This window comes from Balaenoptera physalus (genome assembly GCF_965194825.1).
Source record: "Balaenoptera physalus genome assembly, chromosome: 14".
Lineage (NCBI taxonomy): Eukaryota > Metazoa > Chordata > Mammalia > Artiodactyla > Balaenopteridae > Balaenoptera > Balaenoptera physalus.
This window is the reverse complement of record NC_138893.1, coordinates 68,317,243-68,337,737: the sequence shown is the minus strand read 5'-3', so window position 1 is coordinate 68,337,737 and position 20,495 is coordinate 68,317,243. Positions and strand designations below refer to the sequence as shown.

The window sequence follows — 20,495 nt, the reverse complement described above, 5'->3', positions numbered from 1 at the left end:
CCCCCAGTTCCTGGCACAACTCGTGCACACGCACATGCCCCCCCTGCACCCCCTCCTCCGTGTCCAGCACCCTGCGTGCATTTCTGACAACAGTAGTGATGAAACCGAGTGGGGCCCTGTGGGGCTCCCGGGCCCTGAGGCCTCTTTTTGTCCCTCATTTCTTGTAGGCAAGACTCCAGCCTCCGTGACCTTCCCTGAGTTCCAAAGGGCAGATTTGAACAGTTGCTAATCAAGGGAAGAGCAGCCAAGAGACCACCTGAGGCCAGATTAAAGGGACCAGAGAAGCTCCTCAAGATGAGGAGACCACCTGAGACCCTGCACACACCCTAATCTTGTCAGCAAACCCACTCTTGGGAAGTACTGTTATAAAACTCTTCATCAAATCCTCCTGGGTTGGGACACATAGTTTTTCAAGGCAGGAGTCTGCTATGTCCCCCTTTGCCTGGCAAAGTAATAAAGCTACTCTTTTCTACTCCTCCAGAGTTCTCTCTCTGCGTTTCTAATAAGAACCTATTCGGCACCGGTGAACAGAGGCTGAGTTTTTGGCAACAATGAGAGCCGGTTTTGGCATATGGCTAGTGAGCACACACAGAAAGCCAGCCAGAATCTGCAGGCCAGAGAAAAACGCCAAACTTGAGCTTTAGCACCACCTTTGGGAAAACAAAAGGGAAGATATCAGCACTGGGAGAGATAGTTAAAGGATTGAAGAGGGCATTTTAGGCACCATGAACAGTTTGACCAAAGTCTGAGATTGAGAAGCACCACTCTCTACTGGAAGTGGAAGAAGTTGGGAGCCAATGGGAACTGCAGGAATTTTGGTGGGAGGCAGAGAGTGGAAAATGAGTCTGGAGACGCAAGCCATATCTGATCACGAGAGTCTTAAGGACTTAGTACTTTATTCTTCTGGTTGATGATTTAAACCAAGGAAATGAACCTGTGAACCATAGGACACATATATAAATCCGATAAAAATGAGCATCACTGATTGAAGTAGAAATGTATGATTCACTTCTACTTCATTTTCTTTCCCAGCATCTCCATTTCCTTTCCCAGACTCCTCTGCAAAACCACTATTGAGGCTGTGGGGAAATATTAAACCTTTTTTTTTGGCCATGCCATGCGGGATCTTATTTCCCCCACAGGGATCAAACCCGCACCCCCTGCGGTGGAAGCGCGGAGTCTTAACCACTGGACCTCCAGGGAAGTTCCTAAACATTCTAAATATTTTTGAATGATAACCCACAAGATCAAATTTCAGTTAGATGGAATACTTTGACATTTCTGAGGATGATTAATTTGAGGGCAGTCTGAGGGTAGGGAAAAAGATAGGAGGTTGTAGTAGCACTGCATTCAAAGAATGAAGAGGTTAGGGATATCTGTTTCCAGATAGGTGGTCCTACTGAAAATCAGAACTGGATGAAATATATCAAAGATCAGCTCCGACTATTTGCAGTCATTCTTCTCCTGGAGTACAGGCTAGAGCTGAGAATTTGGGCTTAGCACAGGCAGCAGGCCACTGCTGGGTCAGACAAACTAACAGAGCTTTCTGTGGTTGCACAGTGCTAGAGTGACAAAACTGGAAACTTAAAGGACCTCAACATGCAACTTGTTTTCTCAAGATATGTACCAGAATCTTAAGCTATATTGGTAAAGAAGCTACAGAACTAAACTTTTGAAAACATGGTATAATTTTCTGCAGTCTTGTAGCATTGTTAAGACAAAGGCCTGCCAGAGGACAGGGTCCCCAAAGAACACAGTAAGACTGAAGTGGAGAACTGACACTAATGATCTACAGTCCCCCTTTTACCTGGGGCACTTGATTTGGATGGGGTGTAAGGCTGAGAATTCAGGCTTGATCTCTGACAGAGAGCGGCTATTCATGACAGAAAAAATAGTAGTACTTGTGGTGGTTGCACAGATCAGAAGTGACAAAATGGTGGATTTGAAAGACTTCAAACATATGGTTATTGCCCCCTCAGGATGTTTGCCAAATTCTGCAGCTCTAAGAAGAAAGAAGCTAAAACTGTGAATCAAAAATACTATTTAAAAGCAGAGTGGAATTTCCTGCAGTCTCTCTGGTCTGAGAAAACAAAGACAACCCTAGAGGGCTGTGTGCTATGAACGAGGGTAAACCAGACATAGATTGAAATCTGATGAAACTCCAACCAGCCTCAACTAAGCACAGACCCTGATTGCCTTAAGGTGATCATCTCTGCACACTATTTGTCTAGCAGAGGAGAGGGTGAGCCCTCTCTTGTGGAAGAGAACATCATCTAGAGACTACAGTTTTTTGGTTTTTGTCTTTTTTTTTTTTTTGGCTGCATTGGGTCTTTGTTGCTGCATGCGGGCTTTCTCTAGTTGTGGCGAGTGGGAGCTACTCATTGTGGCGGTGCATAGGCTTCTCATCGCGGGGGCTTCTCATCGCGGTGGCTTCTCTTGTTGCAGAGCACGGGCTCAAGGCGCACGGGCTTCAGTAGTTGCAGCACATGGGCTCAGTAGTTGTGGCTCACGGGTTGTAGAGCGCAGGTTCAGTAGTTGTGGCACATGGGCTTATTTGCTCCGTGGCATGTGGGATCTTCCTGGACCAGGGCTTGAACCCGTGTCCCCTGCATTGGCAGGCGGATTCTTAACCACTGCGCCACCGGGGAAGTCCAAGAGACTCTACACTTTTTATACACAATGTCCAGCTTTCAATAAAAGTGTAAAAGCACACACACAGGTGATTCAGTTCCTTGAAGTTAACAAAGGCTTTAAAATAACCGTGATGAAGTACTTCAAAAAATAGAAAAAAAAAAACAGACAAAATAAACAATTTTGGAACATAATAGAAAACTAAAATATGTTTAAAAAAATCAAATGATAGTTCTAGAACTGAGAAAGACAATCTGAAATTAACTACAGTATCTGAAATTGAGGGGATGGGTTTAAGAGCAGATTGAACATGCAGAAAACAGGATTAGTGAACTGGAAAAAGATGAATACAAAATTTCCAAACAGAAGCACAGAGGAGAAAAGAAAAAGAAAAACACAGAAAATAGGTTAGGAAACAGGTCTAATACATTTTATACTGGAGTCCTAAAGGGGAAAAATAGAATGGGGCAGAGGCAATATTTGATGAAACAAGGGCTGAGATTTTCCAAAACTCATGAAAATGTATCAGCCTACAGATCAAGAAGCTCTGTGAACCTCAAGCAGGATATAGACAAAGAAAATTATACCTTGTAACATCATAGTAAAAGTATTAAAATTTAAAAATAAAAGTATATAATCTTAAAAGTAGAGAAAATAGACACTTTTTAAAGATGCAACAATAAAAAACAGGTGATTTCTCAACAGAATTGTGGAATCCAAAGACAATGGAATGATATCTTTAAAGTGCTGAAAGAAAATAAGCTAACTTCTATTCCCAGAGAAAATATCCTATACAGATGATAGCAAGATAAAAACATTTCAAGAAAAAAAAAAAGTATTTGTCACCAGAAGACTTGCACTAAAAGAAATACTAAATGAAGTTCTTTAGTCAGAAGGCAAATGATCTCAGATAGAAACATGAAAATTCAAGAAGAAATGAAGACCACTGGAAAAGTATATATGGAGGTCAGTATACTGGCAATAACATACAAAATAAGAATATTAATGTCTTGTGGAATTCAACATACATGTAGAATCAAACTTCATAATGATAATGCAAAAAGTGGGAAAGGAGTAACAAGGCCCAAATAGTTTAAGATTCTTACATTACTGGGAAAATGGTATAAGTAATAATTCATATTAAACTTAATAAGACAGATGGATCTTTTAATTCAGGGTAATCACACACAAAAAAATAAAAGGATGTGGAACTAACAAGTTATTTTTAAAAATAAATTTATTTGTTTATTTTTGGCTGCGTTGGATCTTTGTTGCTGTGCACGGGCTTTCTCCAGTTGTGGTGAGTGGGGGGCTACTCTTCGTTGCGGTGCGCGGGCTTCTCATTACGGTGCCTTCTCCTTGTTTCCGAGCACGGGCTCTAGGCTCACGAGCTTAGTTGCTCTCTCCCACGTGGGATCTTCCCGGACCAGGGCTCGAACCCATGTCCCCTGCATTGGCAGGCGGATTCTTAACCACTGCGCCACCAAGGAAGTTCCCTAACAAGTTATTAGAGGGAAAAAATGGGACTATTATAAAAATTGATTAATCCAAAAGAGGGCAAGAAAGGAGGAAAAAATAAAACATGGTTTAAAAAAAATCAGCACAGGAACTCCCTGGCAATCCAGTGGTTAGGACACGGTGCTTTCACTGTTGTGGCCCGGGTTCAATCCCTGGTCAGGGAACTAAGATATCTCAAGCCATGCAGCGTGGCCAAGTAAATAAATAAATAAATCAGGAACGTAGTAGGTAGAAACCCAACCAACATCAGTAATTCCATTAAATGCAAAGGACTAAATACTCCAATTAAAATACTAAAATTGTCATATTGGATAAAAACCAAATCAAATAAAACCAAATAATGGTTTTATTAAACTCACTATAATGAGTGCAGGAGACATTTTTAAAAAGACACAGAAAGGTCCAAAGTTAAAGAACACAGAGAGATATACACTGCAAATACTAGCCAAAAAGAAAGCTATATTAATATTAAAGTAGACTTTAAGCCAAAAGCATTATTAGAGATAAATAAAGACATTTCTTAATGAGAAAGGGATCATTCTGCCAGTAAAACATCACGATTTCATGAGTGTATTGTGCGTGTGTGTGTGTATCCAATAATATGACTTCAAAATCTTTACAGCAAATATAAACTAATAAATAGACAATTTCACAATCATAAACGGGAAACTTGCACACATCACCCATTATGGCTGTGAGAAAAAGCAAATATTGTGAGCACAATTAACAAACTTGATCGAATTGGCACATATATAAACTCTGTACCTAGTAACAGGTTCGTATTATATTCAAACACAAATGGACCATTTATCAAAATTTACCACATTCTGGGTCTGAAAGCAAGGTTTAAAAAATAAGGTACCAAGGGATAACTCCAATGAAAAATGTACAAGACCTCTGCACAGCCAACTACAAAACAGTCAGAAATTAAAGACAGCCTAAGTACACTGAGTGATCTATATATTCATGGAAGATTCAGTAAGATGTGATGGTGACCCCAAATTCCTTCTCATGGAGAAGTGGGAGTCTATGTTCCCTTCCCTTGAATTTGAGAGGGTTTGTTACTGCTTCACACAAGAAGTGACACTATGTGACTTCAAAAGCTAGATCATAAAAGGTCATAGGACTTTCTCCTCCTCTTGGTAGACCTGCTCTCCAGATGCTGCCTGTTGGCACTGAGCTGCTATGTTGTGAGAAGTTCAAGCCACACAGAAAGGCTTTTATTTATTTATTTATTTATTTATTATATATTTTTGGCTGCATTGGGTCTTCGTTGCTGTGCACGGGCTTTCTCTAGTTGCAGAGAGCGGGGGCTACTCTTCATTGCGGTGCACAGGCTTCTCGTTGCGGTGGCTTCTCTTGTTGCAGAGGACGGGCTCTAGGCACGCGGGCTTCAGTAGTTGTGGCACGCGGGCTCAGCAGTTGTGGCTCGTGGGCTCTAGAACGCAAGCTCAGTAGTTGTGGCGCAGGGGCTTAGTTGCTCCGTGGCATGCGGGATCTTCCCGGACCAGGGATCGAACCCGTGTCCCCTGCATTGGCAGGCAGACTCTTAACCACTGCGCCACCAGGGAAGTCCTAGGAAGGCTTTTAATAAGTGCTCTAGTAGACAGTGCTCATCCAGGTGCCAACATCTCAGAAGCCTCCCAATGATTTCCACCTCCAGCCATTTGAATCACCTGAGCTGAGGCCCTAAGTACATGGAATAGACAAGCCCTCCCTACTGTGCCCCATTCCAATTCCTGACCCTACAGAATTTATGAGCAAGAACTGTTCTTTTATACCACTTATTTGAGGGTGGTTTGTCATTCAGCAATAGATAACCAGGACAAAAATGCCAACTTTACCAAAACTGCCCTAGAGATCCAATAAAATCCCAATGAAAATCTCAGCAGAAGAAATGGAGAAGCTGATCCTAAAATGCATTTTGAATCACGAGGGATGTGAATAGTCAGAACAATATTGTAAAAGAACAAAGTTGGAAAATCCACACTTCTTGATTTCAAAAGTTACTATGCAGCTACAGTCATCAATGTAGTGTGGTGTTAGCATAAGACATATAGGTCATTAGAACAGAATTCAGAGTCCATAAAAAACCTCTAGGGTCAGTTGATTTTCGACAAGGGTACAGAGACCTTTTCAAGGCGAAAGAACAGTCTTTTCAATGAATAGTGCAGGTCTGATTTTTAGAAGGGCTTACCAGGTTGGCCTTCAGCTGGCATCAAGGAATATGGCTTTTAAAGCTTTCCCTATGTGATATAAGGTTCTATCTGCTATGCTAGCCTGACTAGACTTTTTAAATAAACAATGTGATTTCAGTGAACACCTGCTTACCTTCTGGGAGCCTGGAGTTTTGGTGGGCAAAGGGTGCCTACATGGTTTAGCCCCTATTAAAACCCCTGAACTTTGCATTTCAAACAGGCTTCCCTGGGCAGAAACACTGTGCCTGTGTTCCTGCATTTCACTGTTGGAGGGAGAGTGAGCTCTGTGTGGCCCCTTCAGAGAGAGCTTCATGATTTCCTTCATGATCTGTCTTTTCCCCCTACTGAGGGAGCTGTATATCTTTGCTGTGTCGCTATAATAAATCTTAGCTGTGAGTATGAACATATGCTTAGTCTGGTGAATTCTTCTATTGACACACTGAATGTGTGGGTGGTCACTGGACCACCTAAACCGGTGTATCAGGAGTGCTTACACAAGTGGTGTCACAACTGTTCCCCACAATATGTATATTAAGTTTACAATAAAATCTTACATGCAACTCATAGTGATCTTTTGCACTAAAAGGATTTTAACAAAAGCAAGCAAATGATATGAGGAAGCATAGCTCAGAACTTGTACATGTGCCATCATAATAAAAGCAACTTCCTCCTGGGGTAAGAAAGGCACATCCCTCCCTCTACAACAGTAGAACCTAAGAGAGCGCTAAGTTTTTTAAAAAATGTATCTTATTATACAAAAATGCCTCCAAATGCTAGAACTTTTAGGTGAATATTCCCTCTTCCTATTAGTTCAGTTCATTTACAATTTAAAACCACATTCTTACATATATAACAGGATAATGAGAGCAGAAATTTAAATGTAACATGATACAAATAAGTGATAAAACACTATTAGGTTATCACCAATACACTATTGTGTTACAAATTATTTCTATTACCCAAAACGTCAGCTGTCCACAAATTTTCAGTTATCACTACTACTGAAAAAACTCCTGGTCAAAGTGTATCAATATACAGTTTAGGAGTTTGCAGATGTAAGTACAAAAAAATTTTTTTTTAGAAATGACTAGTTATCTATACAGATGAATTTTTACAAGTGAAATTAGATGAATCTCTACCTGCTGCCCTGTTTGTACAACACAACTGTCGGAATAGTCAAAGAGAAGCACTGTAAAAAATGAGAACTTTCACAAATAATCTGAATTACATTTTAGGGCTATTAAACTGCAATTAAACTTCTGCTTTAAAGAAAATTTTCGGCAGTCATAGTTTACATTGATAGAGTGCTAGAAGTATACTTTTAGAATTCATGTTTGTTATTTTATTATATTAATAATCACAAAAGATTTAAACTAAAAAGATAAGTGCTGTATCTTAACAGACCAAAGTCAACTAAAAAGATAAGTGCTGTATCTTAACAGACCAAAGTCAACAATTTGAATACACTGAAGCTATATGGCCGTGGCTAGAGTATTAATCACATTTTCCATGGCTAGTCCTAATAAAAATGAGTAACAGGACCAATGATTCTACTGCAGAACTCAAATTTTAAAACATTGGACTGGACTGGACTCTGAATCCAGTTCAAATTGACTACCAACAAATAGACAGGATATAAATAGCTTCACCAAGAATCTCTCTTAATCCGAGAGGAAAATTCATTTCCCCAATCTTTCCACCTTAAAAATACAGAACTGTTAGAGAGCAGGATTCTGTGTAACATCAATGACTGGAATCATGTACGAAGAAGATAAACATATCATTGTGATAAAATAATGAGAAATGAAAAACTACATGTGGTATTGTTTTTATCATTAAGTTTTAAAAAAAGTTACTCTTATTTTGGGCTGCATTGGGTCTTCATTGCTGCGCACGGACTTTCTCTAGTTGCGGCGAGCAGGGGCTACTCTTCATTGCGGTGCACGGGCTTCTCATTGTGGTGGCTTCTCTTGTTGCGGAGCACGGGCTCTAGGCGCACAGGCTTCAGTAGTTGTAGCACGTGGGCTCAGTAGTTGTGGCTCACAGGCTCTAGAGCGCAGGCTCAGTAGTTGTGGTGCACGGGCTTAGCTGCTCTGCGGCATGTGGGATCTTCCCGGACCAGGGCTTGAACCCGTGTCCCCAGCAATGGCAGGCGGATTCTTAACCACTGCACTATCAGGGAAGCCCCAAAAGTTACTCTTCTGAATATTAACTCTTAGGGTTGCCCTGGTGCTCTGTGTTTGTGTTCCTCACCTAATACCTTTTGATCCTTTGAAGTTGCTTAATTGACAAAGTAAATTTAAAATTTTCCCTAACAGAGTTCATGGAGGGGTGGGGGTATAACGTAAAGTAAAAATGAATAATTGTATATGATTTACATATGCATGTGTAAAGCTTGTTCAGGAATTAGAGATAGTTGGGGGGATGAGGGTGAGGTTACCCCTTACAGCCTGTATCATGGATTTATTGTATGTGGCAGTTACGAGTGTTCAGAATCCAAGACTTCAAGAGGTAGGACCGTAAAACTCCAAAAGACTATCCATTTTCCTCACTCCCAGGAGGTCCTTAAATTAATGGTTGATCTACGGAGGAAGGTCCTTGGCTTCGGATTTACAGTTAGGTAACTGATGTAACCTTTGTTAGAATTAAACAAAACAACAAACCCAAAATACTGATCTGGCTGATCATTATGCCATTGCTGAACTTCTAAGATTTTTTAATTAATTATGAGAACTTGTGCTCACTCAAGAGAGTGGTTGTACAATTCAGATGTAAGCAAAGGCAAACAGAGTTAGAGTGTTAGCTAAGTTTCAAAACTTTAATACAGAAAAAAAAAGACATTTCCAAAAATAAATGCCACACAAAAGTTTTTTAAAAAGTGAAAGATATTCAAGAAACAAAACCCTTTATTATCAAAATATACTAAATACTTAAATCTAATGATGTTGAGTGTTCAAATTCTGGGCCAATGTAGCTTATAATAACATAGTAGTATTCTTCATGATATGGCTGTTTCAAGACATCACTTAATATAGTTACTTTTTAAACCTATATTTTCTTAAACATCCATCTCACAATTCATTTAATTATTTTACATTCATTTATAAAAACACATTTTTTAACAATGGGTTATTTTGTGCTTTAATAATAATGAACCATGGTAAAATACTTAAGTGATTTACATTCTTTGCTAATGACTACACCCATAACAGATTTTTGCACACTTAAACAGCTACTGAAATAATCAGAAGAGCTACAACTCTTCTTAAAAATGACACTCAAGTTTGGTAAGCATGCTAATAATTAGAGACATTTTTTTTCCAAGTTAAAACATTAGAACTTTCTAGCTTTCTTTAAAATCTGCAAAGATAACCTGCTCATTTAAATCATTTTAACTGACAATTTATAAAACAGAGGGAAAGTGTCATTTTAGAATTTTCTGTATAACTTCTACGGTAAAAAATGGATGTCCTCTTTCAAACTGTGATGGCACTAAAATTCTGTTTTAGAAATTCTAGATTTTAAAATGTTAAGAAATACAACGTCAGTTATATCTAGAGGGGCATTTTTAATGAATTAACCTAATTATTCTTCAGGTCTATAAAGACTTTTCTTCAATGTAGGTGACACTGTCTTACATTCATCTCAGTACCTTAGAAAATAATTCATTTTAGATGTGATCCAAGACAAATGCCAACATATCCTAAATTCTCTTCAATAACAAGGGACCAGTGTATATCATCCTCTAGATTGACAATTTAGTAAACAGATATCAATAGAAACCTAAAGCAATAAAATTTATATAATTAATAGTGATTAGTGCCAAATACAACAGACTTCATCCTTACAATTTGGAATTAATTTCCATGCAAAATTTTATATAGAGTATTGATCCTTACTTATAAAGTAATTTTTTATCTTTTTAAGTAATCAAGACAAATATTAGAAAAAGCATTTTATTTAAATGGAAAAAGCTACATTAAGATCTGTAAAAGGTGTCAATATAATATTGCCTATACAGAAAAAAATTCAGATGTGAATAGCAACAAATAAAAGTTACACGTCTTCCTACTTAGCAGTGCAATTAATTCACATTGTAATAAAGTTAAGTCAAGTATAACAAAATCAAAACAAGTGTTTCTCCATAATCAGTATACTGAGAATTACAGTGTAAAGATCATTTCAGGTTTAAGAAATCTGCAATCAATCTACAGAATACCCTAAGACAAGGGAGACGGACAGTTAATTCATTTCATTATCAGCTGTTGGGTTTTTTCAATACTGTTCACAGGAAAAAAGTAACGAGTTGACATACATGTAAATAGAATATATTTAGTCTATACAGTAAAAAAATACAAATTATAAAGTGAGCTAACAAAGAATGAAATCTGAATACAGATTTATATAACTGACGACATCTTAGACAACACATACAGTATTTTTCATGTAAAAACATCTAGTTTCAGCAAAAAATAATTTGGTTGCTTTTCAGATGCATTGTAGATCTTGTAAGCTGAAGATGCAGATGTCCAAGTATCTTAAAAACCATAATAAATGTCTTTCTCAATGCATACAAAATGATAAATGCTCTCATCACAGTCTCAAGAATATTTTTGGAAGTTTGTTTTGTCTTGCTTCAGAAATACATTTAAAATGGGTAAAAATCAAAGGATTTCATGATACAATGAAACAGTAAACAGTGCTCGATTTACTGCTAATGTTGAAAAAAACCTAGATTTTACAGTACTCTGGTATATATGAAATTTTTTTTGATTTTACATTGCATATTTCTGAGTCCATTCTCTTGCGTGTCTGTTGTATCTGTAGACATACAAAAGGGATATAGTAAAAACATACAAATTAAATCTTTTAGAAGATCTGTCTATGTAAAACTGTATACCTTTTTTATGCTTAACTGCAATAATCATACATATACCAATTATTGGGTCAATGTGACTTAGGTTCATGCATAAATAAAACAGAAAACATGAGCGATTTTTTAAACTAATGGATCTCTTTACAACCTATATGAAAACATACCTAAGTTATACACAATGAAATAAAGAAATCAATTTCTAATACAAATCTGTAAATGCCAACCCTGAATGGTCATTATCTGTAAAATGCAAATGAATCAATGGTGCCAGCAAGATGTAGCACCTTGAAAATCAGGTCAGTTTAGGGGTAGTTAAGGATAACTTTTCCTGGGAGAAGGTAAGGAATATGATATTCAGTAATTTCCAATTATCAACTTTTTAAATTTTAAATTTACTACTTAGAATTATAGATAGTTTGATAGTTACTATCAAAAAACATGCATACTATGTAAATGCAGAACAAGTACTATTAAATAGTAAAGGATGAAACAACAAGTGGGAAGGGATGAGATTTTTTGTAAAAGGAGTAACAGAATTTAAAAAGAAAGGTTTACTCCACTGCAAAGATAAACAAACTTAACATAAACACAATAAGCATAACTAAATGTACTTCAATACATTGATAATACTTATGTTTTGGCAGACTACATAGAAATGCACCCAAATAGAAACTAATATAAGCAAACACTTACTTTTCTTTGTCTGATTTATAGATTTGTGCAATATCTGGTACTAAGGGGTCATCTGGATTAGGGTCACAAAGCAGAGAACATATGGACAATAAAACTAGATTTAAAAGAGAACATCATATTAAGTAATGAGCTTTCTACTCTATATGAATTACACATGTGAAAATAATTTTACTGAATAGACAATAAACTTATAAAGAAAAAAACAAAATGAACACATTAAATTACATTTGAGATTAATTTTGGTTGGCAGCAAATATCTTTAATTTTTTAAATTACAAAATTACCATACAGTGTATATAATACAAAATTATTATCACTTTTGCAATTTTAAATTCTATTTGAATTTCTATTTATTTTAAAAATGTGAATCTCCAAAGTAGCTATTAACTTTTAAACTCAAGAGTTCTCTACAAAAATATTTTTTAGGTAACACACATATACCCCGGATGGTACATAGTTGGAAAAATATTAGAATAGCATCCTAACTTTAGATGTTTCTTAGAGATACTTTTTTACTTTAATAAGAAAACTGTCCACTTTTTATTCTACTTTAATGCAGAAAATCTGTGTCCTAAACAGTTCAAGGTAAAGCAATCAAATTACAGTTAACAGTTCAAACTGCTTTGGGAGATGGAGCTCATGCACTGTTTTACTTGGGCTTAGAGCTAAAGAAGGAAGATTTGTAAGATTATTTTCAATGAATTTTTTTTATTCCATGTACATTATTTGTAGCAAATGCATTTAAAAATAATAGGCACAGCTATCATTACATAACTTGTATATTTTTAAATATAAATGAAAATTGATAAATTATAGTAGTTGTTTCTTGCATGTTGTATCAAAATACTAATGCAAATAGCTACACTTAAAAAAACAAACAACTAAGTATCTGAAAAAGAAGGGAACAAGGACACTGGTTCCTCATTTGTCTGCTTCCATGCCACCACTTCTGAGGGAATACGTGGAATCTTTGGAACAACATTCCATCTTCACCTTCCTCTACTATGTTCCTTTATCTTTTCCTACTCTTACAAATCCAAAGCTGAATTTATAAGGAAGGCAGAGTTGATTCTTAAATGACTTGGAAAGGGGGTGCTACGGGCTAACAAAAACTAATATTTAATTCATCTTTTTAATCTTTCATCTGCCCAATGGAATTTCAAGCCTGTATATTAAACCAACTGGGGAAGTTATCTGGGCTCACACCTCCAGAAAGTTTCCAAACTAAACTCATGATAAAAAGCAAAATAAGACATTTAAAATATTAAAAAGTGAAAAATGTACAAATAAAGAAAATATAAGCTACTTTATAAAATAGGCAAGAGGGAAGTTCCTCATCTCCCCACTCCTGCTGCCAAGAGTCCTGATTTCACTATTATGCACACAAATCAAATGTTTTCAGATAAGGAAAAAGATAACAATATATAACATTCATTTGAATGCTTACTATGTGCTAGTTGCATAGTAACCATATGTGGTAATACTATTATAATCCCCATTTGACATATGAGGAAACTGAGGCTGTTTGAAACTGTTCTTAAAGGACAGTTTCTAGAAGCTAACAAAACTATTTTTTATAAAAAGCTACCAATGGCAGAAGGTAAGTGTTCAACATCTGGCAGTCTGCGCTCTCTAAGTATTTAGCTGCATATGCTAAATGAATTTCATTTTGTGATCCTATTCCAGGAAAGAGAATATTAATTTGAAAAACCCTATGACACAGTATCTTTCCTATATCTAGTGTGTAACAGTTATATTATCTGAAAGATTTTTAAAAGGACACTAGAATCTACATGAACATTTTATAGGGATATGTTAGATCAGAAAATTTGCCATTCATGAATAACTAACTGATCTGAAGGGCTGTTACTTATCTAATACTTGAAATAATCATGGCTATGGACACTGCTTCCTCTAAACCTTATCAATTTTTAAAACAAGTTATATATTCAGGTAGCATTTATTTAAAAAAATTTTTGTTAATAATCATGGATTCCTCCCCCAAATCCTTCAAGAGAAACAGTTTTCTTAAATTTTATAAAAAGGGGAAACTACCAAATTACTTTCAGGGGTAGATGGCTCTAACTCAAAACAATAACTCAGGCTCTCTTCTGTTAGAGAAACAAGACAAAATTAAGAGGCTGGCAAAGCAAATAACATTAGCTAGTGAAACAAACGGCTTCAGATGCCCTATATACACATCTCATAATTTAGCAAAGAATAATGCTATGCAACTGTGAAAGTTGAGAATCTGCATGGATTATGTATCAGTCCTTACAATGATGCTACTGATTATTTGAAGTTTAGACTAATGTGCTATATATACTACATTATTCTAAAGTGTGAAATATGTCTTTCATTTTTTTTGGCCACACCATGCAGCTTGTGGGATCTTAGTTCCCCGACAAGGGATTGAAGCTGGGCCCTCGGCAGTGAAAGCATGGAGTCCTAACTACTGGACTGCCAGGGAATTCCTGTCTTTCATTTTAAATCATTTACTTTATCTGCCAATCTGACATTTCCTCTGAGATGAAGTAAAGGAGATGTAAAGCTTTACTCATCATGTCAATAAATAATTCCATTTAATGAATGGGACATCTGGTCCTAAAATCTTATTTTTACTTCTGTGTGTCTCTCTCTCTGTCCCTGTCTCTTTTTAAAGATAAAGCCCAAACTAAAGGGGTGAAATGTCAACAGTCTTATCCCCAAATTCCTAGTTCTAACATTTTAAATTTCTCTCATTTCATCATTTAGATCTGCCCATCAACCCCCCAAGCAAGAGTAATATAAAAGCTATGAAAGGAAAGCAAAAGCAAAGCAGAAGAAAACACAGTAGATTGTTTTTTTTAAACTTTGGTCCCTAAGATATTTCTGCTCTATTTTTCCTGTCTCACTGTTATCAACTGTTACAAATCTGATAAATGAAATTACCTTTTGATACAGTCAGAGCTGGTGACCATTGTGACCTCAGGATATCAAGACAAATACTTCCATTACTGTTTATGTTTGGATGGTAAATTTTTGTTGTGAAAGCAATCTAAACATAAAACAAAACAAAACAAAACAAAACTGTGACAATCCATGAACTATGAAAGCAAACAGAACCAATTTGCTCTAGGGTAAAATGTCCTCAATTTTATGTGATCTTAGAGGAGAAATGTATTCAACACAAACTGGATGTGCATCTACTTTATGTGCACGTAGCTTTAGCTACTGATAATGTGAAAGCAAAGTCAGTTTCCTGCTCTCCCCAACCCCAAGGAATTGAGGAGTATTTTGGAAAGTGTGATAAATAAGTCTGTAATAGGTGGTATGACTGGTTGAGTAGCTCCTGAAGTAATTAACCATGGCTTTCATCAACCCTCAAAGCAATCCTTTTCTTAATTTGATTATCAACTGACACCTGGATCTAGAAATAGGCTGCTGACCTTATTCCAGAGGAAAGTTGAGGGGCCCCAGCTTATTACCTGCCCTAACAAATCCACCAAGAATTCTAATCTTCCATGAGAGTTGTTACATCGTTTCATATGTAATGTTAATTAGGTATTTTTAAAAATCTAAAGTAATTATTTCCTCAGTGACAGAATTTGTTAATGATTTTCTCCCTCATTGACACCCCCATCATTTGTTGGCTTCCTCTTTAGATCTAAGCTAAATTTAATAAGAATGTGTTTTAATCTTTCCTACACTAAATAAAAGGACTATGTCACATTTACTTTTGTATTCCCCAATGCAACAGAACATGGTAGGTGCTCAATAAATGTTTGTTGAACAGTTAAAAACTGAGAAAGAAGGGTCAACCTAGGAAAGATAATCCCCTGAATGGAAGAGTCTAACTCTTGACCATAAAAACTTCCCAAACTACACATATCTAATGCAGAGGGAAAGACAGGTAGGAAAGCTAATTTCTAGCCTAACAGATACTGCCTTCTGTTTACAGACATAATATTTGAGTAAGAAAGCATATTTTAGATTCATTGGTTTTACAGAACAGTTTGAACATGCCAACCTACCCACGGTCTTTTCATGAAAATATCTCTGGATAGAGAGTAAAACCCCTGACACAGGAGTCATGTCAATCATAAAAATAAAAATACCTTTGGTGGTTTAAAAGGATAGTCTGTCGGAAAATGTACAGTGAGAAAGAAGACTCCACCTTGATATGCGCTATCAGGCTGAAATTACAAAATAATCACATCAGTGTTTGATTACTATATTTATTATTAGTAACCCAAGATGATTCCCTCCAAATATACCAGTTTGAAAATCATTTTGTCATAAGTTCAAATCATTTACCTTAAAAACAGGTTTCTCTTTGCAGGCATGAAGGCGGACTTTCCAACAATCATGCCAACATCATAGTTTAAAACAAACAAAAATAGGACATACACAGTGGAGTGGTGTGACTTGCCCAAACAAATCTGTTTATGAGTATAAACTGTTAAAGATCAGTAAACACACAAGACTGCTGTGAGAAAAGAATAATTTTCTGTAGCAGTAATCAGTATAAAAGAAAAGGGTTGGGGCTAGTGTTTTTCTTCTTAATTATAAAACTTAAGTTCTCATGGTCCTTTAAGGGGCAAGAATAGAGATGAACTGAAAGGACCAACTTATGAAAAGAAAAGGCTAAGTGACACTGTTACATAATTTAGAGCTCAAATCTTCACTTAGTAACAGTTTACAAAACAACGTGGGAAATGCAAAAAAGCCCCAAACAAAACTAGATAAATTCAGTTTCATAGAATTATCGAATTAGGAATCAAATTTACAAGAGGAATTTAAGCTTGGCCATATCTCTTTATAGCAATTAGGAAATACTTATAATGTTACAAGCAAGAAAAAAAAAGGATGATTAAAAAAAGGGAAAAGGGGGGAAAAGTAGCAAAAATATCTTAAATTCTATTTTCATTCATTTATATTTAATTAAAAGTATCATGTATATTAACATTTTGGTAATAATAGCAAGACTATCATTACTTCCTCCTTAAGTTTCTACATATACATTAGAGGACTGTACCATATAATTATTCTTACTATACACGTAGTTTAATTCTAGTTCATCAAAAATTATAAGGAATGTAGAAAATGTAAGTTAATTACAATCAACAGATATGGTCTTCTTAGATGTTCAAATTATATTATTGAGTGGCATATTTACATTACTACAATAAAGAGGGTATGAGTAACATAACTGTAACCATTTGCTACATGTGATTCACCTGAGAAATATTTGTGATGGGCTATAATTCAAATGGTAAGGGTGAGACTTGATATTATTTTGAAGGTTCTTGGTAAGCAATGAAAATCAAATAACTAGATTCTCATTAAAAGTTGTTAAATAAATATGTTGCACTTCACCCTTTAAAAAACTAACTTAATAAAACAATTTAGTAATTTAAGACACTTGCTCAGGACTCCTGCTCTGAAAATTCAATAACTGTTGTATTTTTTAAAAGTTAAGCATGAGGCAACATGATTAAAAACTTTATGGCTTACTAGATAAAGATCTTTCAAGTGAGGGAGGAGAGAATGATGTTAACGGAAACATGTTACTAATGCAGTCTTTACCCAGAAAGTAGATTTGAGCTGTCAGTGCCCATTCTTATGCAATCAGATTTTTGCCCACAGAAAGAAAAGTCATAACTGCTTCTCACGTGTAGAAAGAAATAATCTTAACAAAGGTAATAAGTATTAAGAGAAGCCAGTCATAGAATAGCAGGTAATTCTGAGTTCAGGACAATGCAACAAAAGAGGCAAATTCATGATGTGGCAACAATAGAGCCATTGCAATATTTTATCCGTTCCTCTCACACACAGGAACAGTGATGAAACTTATTGCAAATTGGTACTTGTTACTTGTAGGAATTCCATTACTGGGTTAATTAGACTTATTTCTAACCTACTAAAATGTTGATGTGAGAGTAATTACGCTTAGTTCTGAACAACTGACTTCCTGTGTTTAAAAAAAGATAAACACACAGCCTGGTTGCAAATTGTGGGTGATTCATTATTATGCATAATGATCAAGGATTTGGCAAAGTATTGTAAATGTGTTCCCAGCAAGTATTTGCCATCAGGGCTCTAGAAAATCATCATAAATTCTTTACTCATATTTTGCTTTCTGAGTGATTCAGAGTACAAGAAAATTCAACCCTAGCCACAAACATCTGATCAAAGGTGAAATGCCAAGAATGAAGGATGGCTGAGGGGATTAATTTCACACAAATGAATCATACTTACGGGCCCCATAATAGTTGCTTGCCAGTGGAACACTGAAACAAACAAAGGAGTTTTGGAGTCATTAACAAGTGTTCAAACCTGTATTATTAATGGTAGCAAAATCCTAGCAAGAGAGCAAAGCTTACAGTCATCTCCCACAGGTCCAGCCGAACAGTGAGCAGGTGGGTCGCGCTGTAGATCACTCAATTCCTGAAGCAAGGCAAAAATACTTAAGGTTAATTATTTTCCAGTGAAACAAGCATAATAATCCATGAAGACACAAACTACTCATTTAAAAATCATTTTAGGCAGTTCTATTCACAATATGGACACATAAACTATACTCTGTCACTGATGGGTAGAAGAATATGGAATGAGGTATTAAATTCCTTCATGAGACAGCTCGAAACCCTGAAAAAATTAAATGGATTAAAAATTTTTTTTTCTTTAGCATCCCTAAGACAAACTATTTTTGAGTATCTATTATATGCAGGGTAACTTATGTAAATGCTAGGTGTATAATATATAAAAAACAGATCCTACTTCAACCAGTTTATAATCTAATTTGGGAGAGTGAAGGCTCACAGAGAGATGGATATTTAAGGAACAACATGAAGGTTAAATGGAAAGAAAGGAGAGCAGTTGGGCCATATTTTAAAGGCTAGCACATTGATTCATATGCTCTTTTCTGCTCTCAAGGAAGCAAAGGAAGGATCATGGAAATGGCACAGCTTTAGTTGGCCAGTCCTAGGCTGGCATTCCAATCCTACCATAACTAGCTCTATGACTTTGGGGAAATAATTTACCTTCAGTTGGGAAGGAAAAGATCACCACCAACTATGAAAGGTGTAAATTCAATATAAAAGACTATATATTAGAACTGAAGAACCTAATTTAGTTACAAAGATAAGGGAATGTCTTTGAGGAAGTGACATTTCAGCTGAAATCAAAAGGATGAGTGGGAGTCAGTTTTGGGAGAAATGAGTAACGTGAGGCAGAGTGGCATAAGATGAGGATGAAAGAGTAGGCAGAGTCCAGGCAGAAAACTGAGAACAATATACACCATATTAAGGATTGGGGGTTTTATACCAAGTGCATTGGGAGGGGTTTTAAGAAGTAGCATAATCTGATTTAAAAGATGGCTCTGACTGGTCTATGTATTGAATGGATCACAGATGGGAAAGAGGAGAACCTACCAGATTAGTTATTACAGGCTATAACAGGGGCTTGGACTGGAGAAGCGGCAGATAAAAAAGAGGATGGATCTGGGATATTGTGAAAGGCCTACTTATAACAGGACTGACGATGAATTACATGTACAGAGGAAGGAGAAAGGTCACAAATATATATGTCGAAGACTAGCAGCAGCTAATATTTACTCGATGTTTTACCATCTTAATAATCCTGAGAGGTAGATGTTATTATGCTTCCCATTTTACAGATGAAGAATAAAGGTGACACGCTTCACTGTGTGCTCACAGAACTAGTATAGGGTGGAACTGGTATTCAAACCCTGGCAGTGGGACTTCTAGCTTTTCAGCTTCTACAGGTGTAGATACCATTTACTGAGATGTGGGAATATACTAGAAGACATGTTGATTTGGAAAGCAGATACACTGAATCTGTGATCCTTGTGAAATCAAAGGAAAATTTATTCAACATACAGCGCTAGAGCTTAAAAGAGAATTAGACTAGAAATCAGAAAAATCACTGTATATACCTGTTATTTAAAAACTGTGGGAATGCTGTAAACATTTTCATGGGAACACATGTAAACAAATACTGCACTCATCAAATCTAAGATGCCATCAATGGTAAATCACATCCTTATTTTATGTACTAATAATTAAGGAGAAACACTGTCAATTAATTTTAAGACACCAACAATTATAAGACATGTCCAGATTTTAGAAATGTTAAAATGAAAAAGATGTACACCTTAGAATCACTGCAATCAGTTCAGTGTCCTAATAGAGACAAACAAGGAATAGGGAAAGGCTTTCCTAAGAAAGTGATATATGAGCTAAGTAACCGAGCCAAGTGCAAACTCAAGTCTCCTTCCAAGTCTTCGGGTCTTTTCCAGTATACCTCAGTACTTTTTGTTTTTGTTGTTTTTTCCCCACAGTTCCTGCTGTCCTTCTCTTCCTGACAAGAATTAACTAAACAGAGTTAGCAGCTTCTTTGGTCCCGGTATAGTTAAACAATAAAGAGGAAGATTTCAGTGATAGTGCTTAAAAAGCAAGGCTTTGAAGCTCAAGTCCAGGTGCCATCACTCATCTGCCTCATGATCTTGGGCAAAACTTTTTTTTTCCTCCTCTATAAGCCTCAGTTTTCTTTAATGCAAAGTGATATTATGACTT

At 36.2% G+C, this 20,495-nt stretch overlaps 1 protein-coding gene across 4 annotated transcripts in view; it reads right to left on the bottom strand.

Annotated features, from left to right (window-relative positions):
• Window positions 1–9,151: 9,151 nt before the first annotated feature.
• The window catches only part of UBE2D1 (ubiquitin conjugating enzyme E2 D1), a 35,770-nt gene continuing 24,426 nt past the window's right edge, over window positions 9,152–20,495 (bottom strand). The window contains exons 2-7 of one of the 4 annotated variants that reach the window (XM_082423958.1): window positions 18,282–18,345; window positions 18,157–18,188; window positions 16,014–16,091; window positions 14,848–14,953; window positions 11,917–11,968; window positions 9,152–11,168 (exon numbers count right to left, since the gene is read on the bottom strand). In XM_082423958.1, the coding sequence (XP_082280084.1) occupies window positions 11,123–11,168; window positions 11,917–11,968; window positions 14,848–14,953; window positions 16,014–16,091; window positions 18,157–18,188; window positions 18,282–18,345 (378 nt within the window). In that variant the 3' untranslated portion in view covers window positions 9,152–11,122. Of the gene's footprint in view, window positions 11,169–11,916; window positions 12,011–14,847; window positions 14,954–16,013; window positions 16,092–18,156; window positions 18,189–18,281; window positions 18,346–20,495 lie in introns of all 4 variants that reach the window. The other 3 variants (XM_082423957.1, XM_082423959.1, XM_082423960.1) reach the window with 3 other exon arrangements.